The sequence below is a fragment of the Pelobates fuscus genome, chromosome 3, assembly GCF_036172605.1.
Source record: "Pelobates fuscus isolate aPelFus1 chromosome 3, aPelFus1.pri, whole genome shotgun sequence".
Classification (NCBI taxonomy): Eukaryota; Metazoa; Chordata; class Amphibia; order Anura; family Pelobatidae; genus Pelobates; species Pelobates fuscus.
In genome coordinates, this window is record NC_086319.1 from 375,318,602 (window position 1) to 375,335,920 (window position 17,319).

Below are 17,319 nucleotides of genomic sequence, written 5' to 3' on the forward strand. Positions count from 1 at the left end.
AGTGTTGCCTAGAAACGGCAAAGCTATTGAGAAAGAAAGTCGGAGCAAATGTAAAAACAAATATGGAGGAACAATAAAGATTATTAAAGTCTAAATACATAGTCCTGAATGCATATTGTTATTAAGTGGTGAAAGCCACAGATTAAAAGAAAATGGACTAGACGTAAAAGATGCAGAAAACAGTCTGATATGTGTGCATCTGCTAGATGTAAGTGGAAAAACGGACTGAAATAAAGAACAATTTATGTCACGATCTATGGACACAAATAAACAATTTTTTCAAAATTACATAACTACTGTAGAAGCTAACGTACCGTGAGTAAAAATCTCCACGCTTCTAGAGACTGCAAGTCCCACAACAAGCATTATTAGCGAATGTTCAAGAAACAACCAAAGGAATTGTATTCGTTCAGTCCTTTCGGTTGAACTGTGTCCAAATGTTTAATCCAGAACGACTCCCTCTGAAGTAATAACTTCGATCTGTCCCCTCCTCTGATCAACGGTGGAATATGGTCTATCACAATGAATTTCAAGGTGGGTAAATGATGTTGATGTTCAAGGAAGTGCTTCGCCACAGGTTTATCAGTCTTGCCATCATTATTCCTGATCTGTGGCCACGGATGCGATCTCTCACTGTAAGATCTGTCTTTCCTACGTAATATTTGCCACAAGGGCATGAGATGAGATATACCACATGATCACTCATACAGGTTAAACAATGTTTTATCTGAATTATTTTGCCTGTATGTGGATGTGCAAAGGAAGAACCTGTCAGCATGTGCCCACAAGTGACAGCCTGAGCACTTGAAGCAGCCTTTCTTAACATTTTGTGTCTGGAAATTATAACAACTCGGTGTATCAGTTTTTACCAAGATAAGAGAATTCAGATAAAACATTGTTTAACCTGTATGAGTGATCATGTGGTATATCTCATCTCATGCCCTTGTGGCAAATATTACGTAGGAAAGACAGATCTTACAGTGAGCGATCGCATCCGTGGCCACAGATCAGGAATAATGACGGCAAGACTGATAAACCTGTGGCGAAGCACTTCCTTGAACATCAACATCATTTACCCACCTTGAAATTCATTGTGATAGATCATATTCCACCGTTGATCAGAGAGGGTGACAGATCGAAGTTATTACTTCAGAGGGAGTCGTTCTGGATTAAACATTTGGACACAGTTCAACCGAAAGGACTGAACGAATACAATTCCTTTGGTTGTTTCTTGAACATTCGCTAATAATGCTTGTTGTGGGACTTGCAGTCTCTAGAAGCGTGAGATTTTTACTCAGGGGACGTTGGCTTCTACAGTAGTTATGTAATTTTGAAAAAAAAAATTATTTGTGTCCATAGATCGTGACATAAATTTGTATATATATATATATATATATATATTTTTTTTTTTAATACTTGAAATAGATTACATATAATCAAAGCATGCCTCTGTTCACTGATGTTAATAGGGTGGTAAAAATGTCCATCAAATTATGTGAAATGAAGGCAAAGCAATTTATGCTTGGCCAACTCTTCAAATGTTAAACGATTTTCTAATTTCACGTATTTTAAAGGAAGAAGTAAACAAATATATATTTTATCTATTATTATTTTGAACTCTCTCAGCAGACCATTTTAAGGTAATCCATGTTTAAATTTCCCTTAAAATACTTTTAAAGGTGGTACAAGTGTCATTTCCCACTAACCTGTAGGATGAACGGGTCAGTGTTGCCGGTATATAGTGCAGGTTGGTTTATATAGATCAGTATGAATGAAGTGCTCAGTCTACCCACATAGAGCATCTGCGTGATACCAGCTGATTGCTATATATAGATTATCTATGCATTTTACACGTTCCAGACCTCCCTCTCATTTGTACCACCTTGGGTTTATTCACCAATTACAGAATAGTTGTGAATTTTAAACCAAATTGCAAAATATAGACAAAAATGCCTGATTTGGAACAATTATACCTTAGCTGTTACTATAGTTAATTCTGAATATTTGTTTAATTTGACGTTCCTTTTTCCGTTCATGACAATTCAATGTTTAAGGCAAAAATAAACCCTTTTCCCTATAACTTTCTCTTTATCATCCAGCACCATCAATTCCTTGCAAGTACCCTTCCCGTGTCCTTCTCCATCACCCCACTCGTATCTTGGTTATCTAGCTCATTTCACCCCTATGTGCTCTTTCAGTCTACTCCTCTGCAGTTGGTATAACACAGTACAACGCTATTTCCCATCCTGCAAGTTATACGCCGGTCTGATTGTGTATGGTTCTTTGTGGTCATATGACTTCTCTGCACAATAAGGAAGTAATAGAGGCGTCTACAAATATGCAAAGATAAGTTCTACGCTCAAACTCCCACTACTCGTAGGCGGCAGCAATGACTATAGTACATCTGAGACCCAATACATACAACAAAGACCAAAGAAAATAGGTACCTGCGCACTATCTTAAATCCCTACGCACATTTAAATAACTGAAGGTTTTTAGGATCACTCCAGTGGCCACTTGAGTGTAAGCTCACCTGCCACATCAAACACACATAACACACACATACTACACACAAACACCCCTCCATGAATTAAAATGGCAACATACCATACAATCACACAACTGCATAAACAGGAATACTACACACAAATACATATTCTTTTTTGTTGTTGTTGTGAGAAAGTAATACATTATATGAAGCTGTTCTCTCTGCCTGCTCTTTTTCTTGTGTGTGTGTGCGTATAAATATAAACGTTACGCATTCGGCCCTCTATACTAGTAGACAGCTTGGCCATCAACAACACATTAGTTTGACATCCCTGTTTGTAGTGGTTTTGGTGCCTAGAATGTCCCTTGAAATAAACTATCTCTGCTAGCTGTGCAAAGGACAGAGAAGACATGAGACAGTGTTTAGATTCTAGTGCCAAGTGCCTTGGCTTTGCCTGGATCCAACTGGGTTGTGATGTAATTTGTTAAATCTTTAATTCAAATAAAAAAAAAAAGAGCAGTAAAATAATGTAAGTTATGGGTGTTTTTCAATGTTTTAGTCAATGGTGTAATTTCATGATAAGCGTCGGTAACTGGAGCCACAATTCAATGGGAGAGATGGAGGATATTCATGTACTTCCATTAAGGGTTAATAATGCTAGTTTCAAGGTAGAATTTTTCTCCTCCCCTATAATTTTAGGTGTGGGAATAACCGGCAGGTATGTAATTATTCTTACAGTTTCCAGAAGCAGGCCTGTCATTACATTTAAAAATAAAAATCATTCTGTTGTGTTTGCATCTTAAAGAACCAACCAAGCACCATAACGACTACTATTACCAATGCTGGAGCTCTTGGCTGAGAGATCATCTGATTTAGGAAGTTCTTTCTTACTAGCGTTGGTAGATAGGAGGAGGCAGTGCCTGGCGAAGAAATTAAACGGTTCAAAAATGGTTTGACCCCTTAACAATTGGAGTGAGAGGGTGCTCCAGGATACTCCTTGCATCATGATCACTACAGGAGTGTTCCTTTAACAGCATGACCAGCATGAGCAAAATAGATCAATATGTGTCCTAAAGAACTGGAATTTGTGTGTACTTTGACTTTTTGCTTGTTTAACAGTTACACAAGAGAAGGTAAAGGTTGAAGGGACACTATAGACAGATACCCATGGAGCGAAGTGGTCTGGGTGCAGAGGAGTAACTAGAAACCACGGGGTCCCAGTGCAAAAATTGCCCTCCCATATGTCTACCCACCACCCTGTACGTCCCCGCCCCTCCACACATACATACAGACACACACATGCAAAATGTCACGTCCTGTTTCCTACTTAGGTGACTTCCCTGTGGTTCAGTGGTGGCTCAGGCTGATGGGAGTAAGAGTTCACTCCCTCCTCTCTTCCTCCCGTGCGGATCCCGGTGATTGCTGGGAGGAAGTGACCAGGGCAGTCACTTCCTCCCAGCTCTGATGTCTTTACAGGGTGACCCTAACAGCATGGGCACTCGATGGGCCCTTTAATGTGCTTTTATACCGCGCGGGCTGGGGCCGCAACACATGGCCGTCGGGCACCCAGTCGCAGGAGGTCCACGGGGTGGGCTGGCCCCTTGGAGTGACGGGCTCGGTCGCAGCTGCGACCGCGATAGTTCCACCACTGTCTGGGTGCCATGACTCTCTTGTTTTAACCCTTCTATGTAAAATATCGCCATTCTGCAGGAATAACAATATCTACATTGCAGGGTTTAAATACACCTTGTGGCCGTCATACTAGAGGCGCTTCTGCAGAAATAGTAAAACTCTGCTATTTCCATCAAAGAGACCAACTGATTGGCGCAGCATGGCGTTTTGTCACGCATGTGCACTAGCCTCCCATAGGAGAGCATTTGATTGGCTGAAATAAAGATTGTAAAATACCATTTTAACCCTTTTTGGGTAGGATACTATAATGGTAGGAATACACATTTTGTATTTCTAATGCTATAGAGTTCTTTTAAAGGACAGAGAGACATTTTCATGGTTTCTCAAGGGGCCACACCACAACAATCTCCCATGCTTTTACATAACGATCAGCCCAGGGCTCCATATGTATTCGTTTGTTTATAGAAAATGTAGATTGTGATTGTGGTGTATTTCAGATTTGGTGGGTGCTTTGTGTGTAGTCCTGTAACTTTGATGTCAGCCATGACATCATGCATTGCTAAAGGTGTATTATCAGCTCAGTATCTATGAGATATGGCAGCTTTCAATTTGACCACGTCACATCTAATTAGCCAGACTGAGACCAAAAATTTGTCTCCAGCATACAGAAGGGGTGCACCTGTAGTTACAGATATCTGTATCTCCCCAAGATTAATTGCACCATTTTTTTTTTTGCAAGACGTAAAAAAAAGGTATTTATTTTTTTATTTAATTGTACAATGTGGCTTCATTATATTGTTTTTATTGCCTCATACAGTGCTTGTTTGTTGTGAAGTATGGCTTTTTGAGAAACTTTGCTTAGCTCAGATTGAACTGCTTTTGCATCAGGGTTAGTACCAGAATAAATTATGGGTTGGCAAGTCGTCCGCTATATAATTAGTAGTATTGCTGATTGAGCACAGTTGTTTCTCTTTGTTGTTTAGACTTTTTTCATGTTACCTACTCGATACTTATGGTCTATGTTTTAATAAAACTGTTTTATCTATTCACATAAGCTGATTAGAGCAATTGTTTCTTATTTTGATCTTTTAGCAGTTTAGTAGATAGCTCCCTAATTTGGCAACATTACTTGGGATTAATATTTAAGGATACTGAATTAAGAGACTGCTTACTAGACCAGATTGATAACTCATCAGATATTTTCAGAACCAAATGACATCCATTTAGTTGCAAATTAAATGCATGTCATCCAAATTCACAATTGTATATTGGCCACTCCGAGTCAATGAATGACTGAATAGCATGAAAACACTGTGTCCATGGAAGAATTGCGTCTTGATTCATTTGATTCTGTCTTCTGAACCGGCGAATTAGCCAAAGTTTATCTGAATCACGAATCGTTTCAATCCGAATGCACAAGTTTCGTTGTTAATACTTTGAAATGCTGAAGGATATTTTTCCCCATAAACCACAAATTTGTGTACAGAGGTGAGAAGACTGGTTAATATTGTGCTAAGACAAGTAATAATATAATAAAATGATTTTTTATACAGTCACAGAGGTTTAAAAAAAAAAAACAACATTTTAAGGCTGTAGCATTAAGACCTTAGTGACCAGACCGTTTTTAAATTTTCTCACCGTCAAGGACCAGGACTGTTTTAACATTTCTGCGGTGTTTGTGTTTAGCTGTAATTTTCCTCTTACTCATTTATTGTACCCACACATATTATATACTGTTTTACTCGCCATTAAATGGTCTTTATAAAGATACAATTATTTTCATCATATCATATAATTTACTTAAAAAAATAATTCTAAAATATGATGAAAAAATATAAAAAAACACAGCCTTTCTAACTTTGTCCCCCAAAATCTGTTACGCACCTACAACCGCCAAAAAACACCCGTGCTAAATAGTTTCTACATTTTGTCCTGAGTTTAGAAATACCCAATGTTAACATGTCCTTAGCTTTTTTTTTTTTGCAAGTTATAGGGCTATAAGTACAAGTAGGACATTGCTGTTTCAAAATATATATTTTTAAAAATGTATCAGTAATGACATTGTAACACCGTTATCTGTCATAAATCTCTGAATCACACCTCACATGTACATGTTTTTTAAAAGTAGACAACCCAGGGTATTCAATATGGGGTATGTCCTTTTTTTTTTTTTAGTAGCCACTTAGTGACAAACACTGGCCAAAGTTAGTATTTATATTTGTTTGTGTGTTAAAAATGCAAAAAACAATTATGAACGCTAACTTTGGCCAGTGTTTGTGACTAACTGGCTACTAAAAAAGACTGTAAAAATGAAAATCCAGCGCACTCCCTTATCCATGAAACAGCAACTTTGTTGCTTACAGATTGTGTTAGTTTTTTTTTTTTTTTTAACTAATCTAGGCAAAAAATAATGGGGGCTTATTTACATTACATGACCATACACTGCACAAGCCTGCCACAATGTCAACACACCCCACCCCTGGCAGGTCCCACTCTAACAGCCAAATGTCTACTAAATAAGCTACTTACTTGGGGAAAAAATTCCATCTCGAGTTCTCTGCAGTACAAGGTTAAATAGGGCCCTGGGATGAGGCACCCACAACAGGGAAAGGTTCAAAACATAACCAATCTGGCAAATTTCAATGTAATAAAACGGAAAATCAAGCCTTATATTTGACCCTGTAACTTTCAAAAACACTATAAAACCTGTACATGTGGGTACTGTTATACTCGGGAGACTTCGCTGTACACAAATACTAGTGTTTCAAAAAAGTAAAACATATCACAACAATAATATCATCAGGGAAAATGCAGTTTGTGTGTGAAAAATCGTCACTTTCACTGACAATATCATTGCAGTGATATGTTTAACTGTTTTAAAACACTAATATTTGTGTTCAGCGAAGTCTACCAAGTAATCTACCGAAATGTATTTATTTATACATACAAGTGGACTAACACGTCGCGGGTGGTCCCGGCAGGAGCCCTGTTGGATTTCTGGAGTCCAAAGCAGCCGTTGAATTGTATGCCCTTAGCAGAGCGTTGAGGTAGCAGGGAAGCCAGGAGGCAATGCAAGAAGTGCGGCAGTTCTTGTTCGTCGACTGTTTCAGCTATAATATCTTCAGATTATTGCGTCTTCGTGTGTCTTCCAAGACGTCCAGCTTGATCTGAACCGCTCTGTGGGCAGCCTGCAGTTGTTGTATCTGCTCTTTGCCGCTGTCTTGTTGATGGGCCATAGAAGAGATTTGTTCCTCAGTGGCCTTCACTCGGGCCGAGACCCCAGCAACATCCTCCCTGATAATGTGGAGGTCAGCAAAAAGAAGGCTCGGATATTATTCATGAGGGCCTTTATGTCACCCTTTGTGGCCAGAGCTTGTAAGTCTTCTGCTGGCGATCTGGCTATAGGCCCAGCTGTATAAGGAATTTTATCAGGGGCATCCAGGCAGTATTCCTCGGAAAAGGAATAAGGTGAGTCGGGCGGTGCCACCATTTTAGGTTTAGGCCGCTGTTGCAGAAGATCGCTGATACTGCGAGAGCCGTCCCCGGTGAGGGTTTTCAGCCTTTTGGACTTTTTCCCACATATCTGGTAGGGATTATTGGGCACTGTGTCTGCCAATATCGGGTGTCTAATCGCCTTGAGGCTAGTGTCAGTGTGATTTTCCGCCGGAGCTCAGCCGCCATCCGACTGCTCCCTTCAGAGTCGAAGCCACGCCAGCCAAATTTTTTAATTAATTATTATTTATTTTTATCATTATATATATATTATATATATGTGTGTAATTTTACTCTAAGTGTATTTTTATATTAATATATGTATATAGTAATAAACAAAATACACTTAGTATGACGTTATATATAAGATATATATATATATATATACATATAGAAATTTCAATTTATTAACTTTATTTTTTTATTTAAAAAACTTTTTTTCACCAGCGGGGGGGACTGCCTTCCCCCTGCAGGCAGCACTGTGGATGCCTATTGCAGCCATGTGACCGCTCTGGGTCCAAATATTATATATTTTTTTGTGTTTTTTCAAGTTTTTTTCTTTTGCCTGTTGGGTAGGTTTGCCACAGAGCATTGTGGCAGAGTGTTGGCTTCTTGGTGAGGATTACTTAAAGGATTACTTAAAGAGATTCAACATAAGTTGGCCATGACAGGTGGAAAAAAAAACAAGGGCAGAGTACAGAATATTTGATAGAGTCCTAAGTCCTAACAATTAGATTAACTAATAAGTCTAATTTATATGACAATTCTACCACTCCATAATTTGGCGACTGATAATGAAATATAATATAAACAGTTTTTTTTTTTATCTCTGCTCTTCCCATATGCAGAGGTCATAACTCCCCCCCCCCCCAAAAAAAAACAAAGCGCCACTCTGTTGTTTGTTTATGTCCCATCAAATTGAGATAAAGATGTTGCCTGACTCTGCTGGACTACAAATCCTATGCTTAATGAAATTCTGGCTGAGGCTGATGGGAGTTAATATATATAAAAATGCAGTAGAAAGCAGCATAAAAGTATCTCATATGACCTATAACTTTTGCATATCTTTTTGGAATTGGCATTTACATGATAAACCCCACTGGTTACAACAGAGATGCATATCCCCGTCACGGACGTTGGGTAATGGCTTGTTCCTTATTGGACATCACAGTGAGGCTGTGGATACTTGATGGATAACCGGTGAGAAGTTTTCTTTAGGAATAGCTTTCTATAGGAACATATCCTAGTTAGACTCTCTTCCCCAACTCAGTGGTTGTAACGGACCGTTTCAGCAGAAAAGGGGTAAAAATCCGTTTAGGCGATAATCCCCTTTTCACAGACAGGCACAGCTACTGTAAAATCACCAAACCTCACGAATTGGATATAGGTGAATGCATCAAACTCCCGAACGGCATACAAGGGAATAAGGTAGCACTCCAAACTGGAACCTCACGAATAGCTGCTAGCAGACGAACAGGAAAAGCAGACATCAGCTTACACTCCTAGCAATCAATCTCCAGCAGCATACAGTGAATCCGTGTTGAGGGTCAAGCAGTGGTCTGTTTATTGAGGGCTACCTGCCTCTGTATTTATGCAAGTCTCCCACCTGGTGGACACTCCCCTAGGGGACCACATGGAAGACTGTAACACAGACAGACATGTATCACATTACAGACTCACAGAAGCAAAACATCCCCACAATGCATCCTGGTTTCCTCCCTTCTGCCCTGGAGATAATTGGAGAAGTAATCCAATTATCTCCCAGGACAAAGGCAAAACTCCATTACACATGTGGGGACCTAAAAACAGTATTATGTTTTAAAATATATAAAGTTACTTGTTATACATTAAACATAGACATGTTACATATCCCCAGATAGCTCAGGACTGAGTGCACATTATTAGGTGAATGGCACTCAGACCAACCGAATACAGTTTAATCGCCATGGAGCCAAAGTCTTTAATCACACGAATAGGCTCCATGGCATAGCTATCTGGGTTACCACAGTTCACATGAAACAAACTACCGTATGAACGGCTGTTCGGCTACATCCCCACGAATAGGAACCAGGAGACGGACGGCTCAGCGGTGTTCGTGCAAATAAGTGTCCATTTATAGTTCCATAGTTTAGGTGCCGAACACCGCTGGCCGTACGGTACTTGTAAAATAGCCGCCGCCACGTGTTCGGTTGACGAACAAAGACCACCCTGCCTTCGTCAATTAAGCTGCGGTTAACCGCAGCTTCAGGGTGGTCAATTGGCGGCCCACTCCAGCTCCCAGGGGGTCGTGCAATCGGTAGTTTGTTCGGTAGATAAAATCTACCGAACACCCCGGCAGAAAAGGCACGAATAAGCCTTTCTGCAGGGAAAATAAGTCTTTTAATGTCTGGTCCATAGTCCAAAGGCAGCAGGCGGGCAACCAGGCTCCTCCAATGCAATGTGGCGAGATTGGTCTTGTCACAGTGGTAATAAAGATATTTGGCTCCAGTTCAGATATCATATAATTGAAGGCTGAACATTGTCGTCTGTTGTTTCGAAGAAGGATTCTAATGAGCTTTCTATTCATACTTCCTAAATAAACGTCTTAGGAAGGAAATTCCCTAGTCTGAGCCTAAATCACGTTACTCTTTTTTTTATGCTGATATTCCAATTTTTTTCCTCTCAGAATATTTTGTGTGTATACTCGTACAACAGAGTAACACAGCAAGAAAACTCACCATAGCAACAATTTCAACTGAAATAATTGTCAAGTTTATGCAATAAAATGCTGTTTGAGTGGTCTGACACTTAACGCTCACCCCCTCAGCATTCAACCAAAAACTGTTACAAGTAAGGCGGTAAATTATAATACTTTAGCTGTAATTCTTTAGGCATATTGAAAAGTCTGAATACATCATTTCTATGATAAGAGATATTACGTACAGCTATCTGCATGAATATAAATCTTATCGTGCCTCGTTGCTTTGTGAGTAATATTAAGGATGACTACACAGTATATACAATATGACTATCAAAAATATTTGCTTACATGGCCTTAAAATGGCTCTGTCACCCTCTGTGGTCTTTGCATATTTTGCAAAGAGTACCCGATAGCATAGCTCCCAACCACCCCTAAATTAGGAGGGGCAGTCCCTATTTTGGGCACTAATCCCTCTGTCCCTCTTTTCTATCCTAATGTCCCTTTTTTCTAATAGCTTCATATTGTTGGTGTATCTGAGTGTATAACAGGGTATCCACAGCAATAATACTTGTAAGTTGCATGCATTTTTATTAAAATGTCTCCAAACAGCCCCGACCCTGGCTAAACCCTTAAAATTCAAGTGTCCCTCATCGCCTCTTGAACTGTGGTGGCCTGAGAGTGCAGGTGAAGGTAGGTTTTATTTAGCTGAAGCTGTCCCTCATGGCTACTAGCATGTCCATCTAGAAGGGGTTCCTCTTCTGCTCCGATGCTGTCCAGTGACATGTATAGAGGGTCCTGTGAGACAACCGGAGACTCTGTGGACAACGCGTTTTTCATTTAAAGCTGTCTCTAGTGTCAAGTGGAGGGAAAATACCTGATAAAAAATATTATTATTCCCTACTTTGTCTTATGATTTCTTTTGAGTGCGTTCGGTGAAATTCCAACACATTCAGTTTGAGTATTTAATAAAGAATTAATAGTTCAGGCTGTATGGTAATTCCATATTAAATAAAAACGACAAGACACTTTTATTCAGTTTAAAATGAAAATGATTTTATTTAATTTTAAAGCAACATATATTTCACACCTTTTAGCATAGAATCAGCATGCAAGTACACTAACTTCAGTCCAAGAAGTCACCACAGAGTTCTTATATGGCTCCTGGACGGTTCCTTTGTTACAGTACACATAAAATAGAATCTCTAAGCAAGGCTCAACATTTCTATTCCTAGTCCTATGCTACTAGCCAGGTTTAACATTTACTCACTTGGTAGTTATAGTTAACTTGTTCAGTGACCAATACAACATTAAAGGAACTCTTCAAGCCTCATGAACACTACTGTTATGGTTCTGGTGACAGGAAGCCCTGGAGCACCCATTGTAAGTAGTCAACCATTTGCCAATGGTTTGACTTTTAGCTAGGGTCTGCTGGACACCACTCTCTGACTCTATGAGAAGCAGAAGCTCTAAGCTAAGTCCAGTGAAGGTGGGCTAAGCTCATTGCCTGACAGCGATCAGCTGAGGCTCTCTGCTGACAGGCTGGCCCTGCATATTAGGATTTAGGACTTAGCTCAAGAGAGTTAATAGAAGTTCCATGCAGAAGTGATTGGCACATATGGAAACTGAGGTAAGATGTCAAACCTTTCGCAAACTGTCTGACTGCTAGATTTCAACAATGCCAAACTGCTGGTCTCCGACTCTAGTATTTATTAGTACTTGACAGCCGCTGGTTAAAAACGTACACCTGCTGTCACCACCAGTTTTGCCATCATTGCTTCCCCAAGGCCAGTTTCCTCAATGCATTTTATATATGCAAAACTTCGGAGCATTCGATTGGATGTGTTAATGCGACTAGTTTAGGGAATGATTGAATGGTGAATTTGACTAGGTGGATTGTTGGATAAAATGTGGGACAGGGCTGGAAGATGGTGTGTTCGTATGTGTGGCTTCTTGTGTTGGGTGAAAGATGCTCGTAGGGTGGCAAGTGTGGGAGGGAAGCTGTTATGGGGTTGTTTGTAAATGGGACTGTATGCATGTGCATGTAAATAGGGGCTGTAGGTGGATAAAGCCAGAAAAGTGTGTTTAGGGGAATAGGATCTGTAGTGTGTGTTAGGGTGGATAGGGGTTTTTGTGTGTGTGTTGTGGTTGATATGGGTCTGTGGGGTGTGTTTAGGGGGATACAGGCAGTAGTGTGATTTTGGGATAGAGGCTTGGGCTTCACACTCTGCAGCCCCAAGACAAAAGAGGCTTGGGATTAAAGAGTGTGCAATGGGGAAATTGGGACTGTAGTGTATGTGTGTGTGGGGAGAGGGATATGGGCTGTAATGTTGAGGGACAGGGACTGTGGTGGGGGAATGTGGCTATAGTAGGGGGTATAGGGGCAGTAATGTGTAGAAGGATATAGAATGAACTGGGGGAATAATAATAATTATTCATTAATATTAAACACAATTATTAGTAATATAAATATTAATATGACAATATTAATTATTATAGGACTTCACCCACAATTGTGACATAAAGAGATACCTACTATTTTATATATGATTCTAGTTCAATTTAATTGTATAATTCAATACAATATAACATACAATAACTACATCTCTTAAATATATAATGTATTGTGACAACAGCAATCTATAGGATAGTGACATAATCAGTGATCACACAACATCTAACAAAGACAATTGCTTCAAACATGTCATAATATAATTTCCATTGTAGATAATGAAATCTGGATAATGAGGAATGTAGTTACTGGCTCAAATAATTTATCACCAACGAATGCAATAACTAAACATAACATATCGCATTAGCATTTTATATTCTTCACCATAATATGACATGGTATCATATTGCAAGATCTCCTGCAATAATGAATCATAAACCATTAACTATTCCAGGAGTTTAAACAGGAAAATGACCCACATTTGCTGCTTCTACAAAGAACCAATCACTTGTATAAACAATCTCTAATAATAACAAACTATTTCCACAAATGGTTACAAGCAAAATATTTTTTTTCCAATCCACTCAGCAATTAAATGCTCTTATAATTGCAAATTGAGAACATGCAAAGACATTAAAAAAAAAAAAAAAAACAACATATTTCGCTAAATTGGTTTGCAATAATACTATGTAGAACAAAACAATTAAGATAATATCAACAAGTGTTCACATTTTTTTTAAAGTAACCTCTGTATCTTCACTAAGCAAATCTACGGGTATATACGAGATAATAGGTTTTGATTAATATCTGAATTTCAACAAACAAATTTGAAAATCTGAGCTGTAGACACAGATTTTAAATATACAGAGATTAATTTCCCCAAAAAGATAATATATTACTCGAAATGTTGTATCAGATCATTTTGATACCTATGAAAAAAATGAATATAATATGATTTATAATTACCAATTAGTCAATGGTTTTCCTCCCCTTCTCAATGGATAAGGAATTCAGTTTTGAAAGAAAAAAATAAAAATAAATGGAAAATAACTAGCTGTAAGGTTAAGATAGTTAATAAGAATAGTAAAGTTTAATAGTTGGGTGAAATAAATTCAAGACAATAGATTTTCAGAGTATCAGTTCAAAATAATAAGTAGTGAGTCATTAAAGAGAGAGATGATTCAATAGACTGATCATATTAAAGAGTGACAATACAAGGGAGTGATCAATCAAGAGAGTCATTATATTAAAAAGACTGATAATTCATTTGAGAGATACATTTTAACATTTTAAAGAGCGTTATATCCTCTATTTACCATTAAGATTACATTTGTTTCCATATCTCAGGTAGCTCACACCTATGGATTTAACATCCTACAATCAGATTTTGATGGGTATAATATATGATAATTTAGAGCCTATCATCAAATAAATTACACCGACTTTTACCAAAGTTGTTCCAGGCGTAGCTCTTCTCTGATAAATGATTTTCAATTTATTCACATTTCCTAGAATTGGTAAATTAAAATTATGCTGACACGTGTACATGGGTATTTATTTTAGTCTTTGGCCATAGATAAATGTAGTCATATGATCCTTATTCCAGGCATTAAGGAAAATCACTCAATTTAGTTTGTTTGTGTATATATTTTCTTCTGGTAAATTGACCATGTCTTAGTTCCAAAGTTTATGAATATAAATGACATTAAAACATTCATTTTTTTCAAGATTTTAAAATAGATTCTTAATCGGGTACCAACACTTCTAAATAAATATGTTTTATACATATGTTTGACAAGTGTGTCCTATAACTACATACATGGATAATATTTATTAGAGAGGAATATATATATATAGAAATCTAAACATGATTAGTATAATTGTTATACTTTGCATTTAAGATATATTTTACAATGTTTATCCTTCTAACTTAATTTCAGTCAGACCATGTGATATTAACCCCCCTTCATATTTCTCTGACAAAAGGTGATCTGTGATCTGGACTTTAATTCTTGTCCTCATTCACCATGAGATGGAAGTCCCTCTTTGTTCGAGTTAACACATACTAGATTTTAGAGATAGGAAGCATCAACAATAGTTATGTGTTTAATAGTTAAAGTGGTTTAAGTGTTTAGAAGTTAGAACTTGAATTAGTTCATTACCTCATAAGGCATTTTGTGTGTCAATGAACAACTTGCTGTCTCAACTTCTCTCAATGTAAAAAAATTAATTCATTTCACCTACTCAATTTACCTGAAAGGTACCTCAAATGAAAACATGCATGTATTAATGCATTTTTTTATTAAGAGTATATCTAAATCAGCTCGCAAAAGCTGCAGATCTCTTGTCTGCCGATATATATTCAAAGACAAAAACACAAATTCACACAGACATTCATTCTCAGACACACACTCAAATTCAATTTTACAGGCAAAGTGATAAAGAGTTGTAAACACATATATAAAACAGCATTTTTGGAAACACATACATACTCACAAAGACACACAAATAATTATTCAGAGACACACACTGACAGAAACATATACACAATGCCACATACACACACTTACTGTCAGTCATTTATTTCCCACTGCCCCCACCCCCAGCTACAAAGAGGTCATAGAGCAGGGGTCCTCAAACTCTGCCCCCCCCCCCCAGATGTTGCTGAACTACAACTCCCATGATTCTCTGGCTATCAATGTAATTCAAAGAATCATGGGATATGTAGTTCAGCAACATCTGGGGGGCCGGAGTTTGAGGACCCCTGTCATAGAGGATGCAGTGCTTTTTGGGCTTACTGAACACAGGAGCAGCTTATAGCCAATTTGCTTTATGACCACGTTGTTTTATCTCAAATTTATCCAGCCTTTTTTACTTATGGAAAAGGCAGCATAAACAGGAGAAGTAAAGGTAGCAAACTCTGTATGTAGGTGTTTGATAGGGTTCGCCAGCTGAAAAAAACACAAGTTTCCTGCTTCGTAATCCAAATATATTCCTAAAGCTTCAATAGGAGAGCTGGTACTCACTGATGTTTTTACACCATTGTTAACCACTGCATATTGACCCATTTTATAGTAACTCATGCACCATGAATCGTCATTATCTCCCAAATTGCAATCTTTGTTTTGGGAGTAAGACACTCCAACACTCCAACTTGGCAAGTCACTGGTTTCTACTTCCCAATAATGTTGTCCTGATGAAATGGCTGTGGAGCTATAGGTCAGAGACGTACAATGTTTTTCCTTAGAATTCAGTGAGGAGTCCATCAGGCTTCCAAGTTCAGAGGCTTGGCCTTCAGTCGGATCATTTGCGTTCCTCAGCATTATATGGATTAAGTTCTGCACTGCAAAACCATGGTTTTTTTGAAGTTGTGGAATACGTTTTATTACCTTGATTAGCCCAGACTCTAAATGCACTGTTACCAATAACACATTCAATCCTGTATCTTCCAGTCTACCTTGAACCTCGTCTATTAACATTTTGGTCTTGTTAATTGACGGAGTTCCTTTCTCCAAAATGGTCATCGGGTCGGTAGTATTTAAAAAATCTCTGATCTCATCCACTTGGGCAATCAGCTTTAATTTTTCTTCTTTCTTTTTTGACAAAAATCTATGGATTTTAAGGTCTTCCTCCTGTACTTGATTTCTAATTTCACTTAAAATCTTCTCCCCCTCACCTTCCAGCTCTTGTTTAAGATCTGTAATCATCATAGTGACTTGTCTTTGTAGATCATCAGCTCTTTTATGGATGTCATCCTTTGTGGCCGCTGCTTCACGAATATGGTTTTCAAATTCTTTGCACTGCGCGATCAGATTGTCCACAAGTTCTTTTAGTGATGACTTCACAGCCACAGACTTGTCACTTATTACTTCCACATTGTGTCCTACGTGATCACCAACTACAACACAGAACTCACAGACATAAACGTTATCCACACAGCAGTTATATTTTAGGAGTTTTTGGTGAGTAGCACACTTTCTTGTCTGCATGTCAGTGATCAATTCAGTTAGGGTGTGCTGTCCTACCGAATTATGGGCCTCTAGGTGATCACGGCAAAGATAGGCTTCACAATCTAGACACAGTTTGCTACCTACTGCCTTGCAGTAGAGACATCTGTGACTTTTCAGCTTTAATTGCGAGGAGTCCCCAAGGTTTTCAGTAGCCATGATCTTGTTATTTGAATACCCTGTGCAAAAACGAATCGATCTTCAATACACAGCTCCTTGATTCCCCCGTCCACAAGTCAATGCCAAAAAACCAGCAGAAATACTTTTACAGATGAAGTAACACCTATCAGATCGTCACCCTTCCACTGGGATAGTGAGAGGCAAGAACTGCAAAACATGCAGAGCTACGGCAACAGGTGTACCAGGGAGTGAACTGAAAGCCCTAATTAAATACACACAGGTTAAAGAAACATGTCACCATCTGTGAAGATAGGGGAGGGTTAGAAATTCCAACCTCAGGGATGATGCAAAACTGTAATATATACATGATGATCCTTGGCTAATAGAAAAAAACAATACCATTGAGTAGTTCTGGAGTGATGGGCAGACTTGATGAGGCTTTAAATTCTCA

General features: G+C 38.4%; 1 protein-coding gene across 1 annotated transcript; it reads right to left on the reverse strand.

Moving 5' to 3' along the window:
- Positions 1 to 15,587: 15,587 nt before the first annotated feature.
- Positions 15,588 to 16,907, reverse strand: LOC134601862 (nuclear factor 7, brain-like). The gene has a single exon (XM_063446365.1). The coding sequence runs from the start codon at positions 16,905 to 16,907 to the stop codon at positions 15,588 to 15,590; it is 1,320 nt and encodes a 439-aa protein (XP_063302435.1).
- Between the last annotated feature and the right edge of the window lie 412 nt (positions 16,908 to 17,319).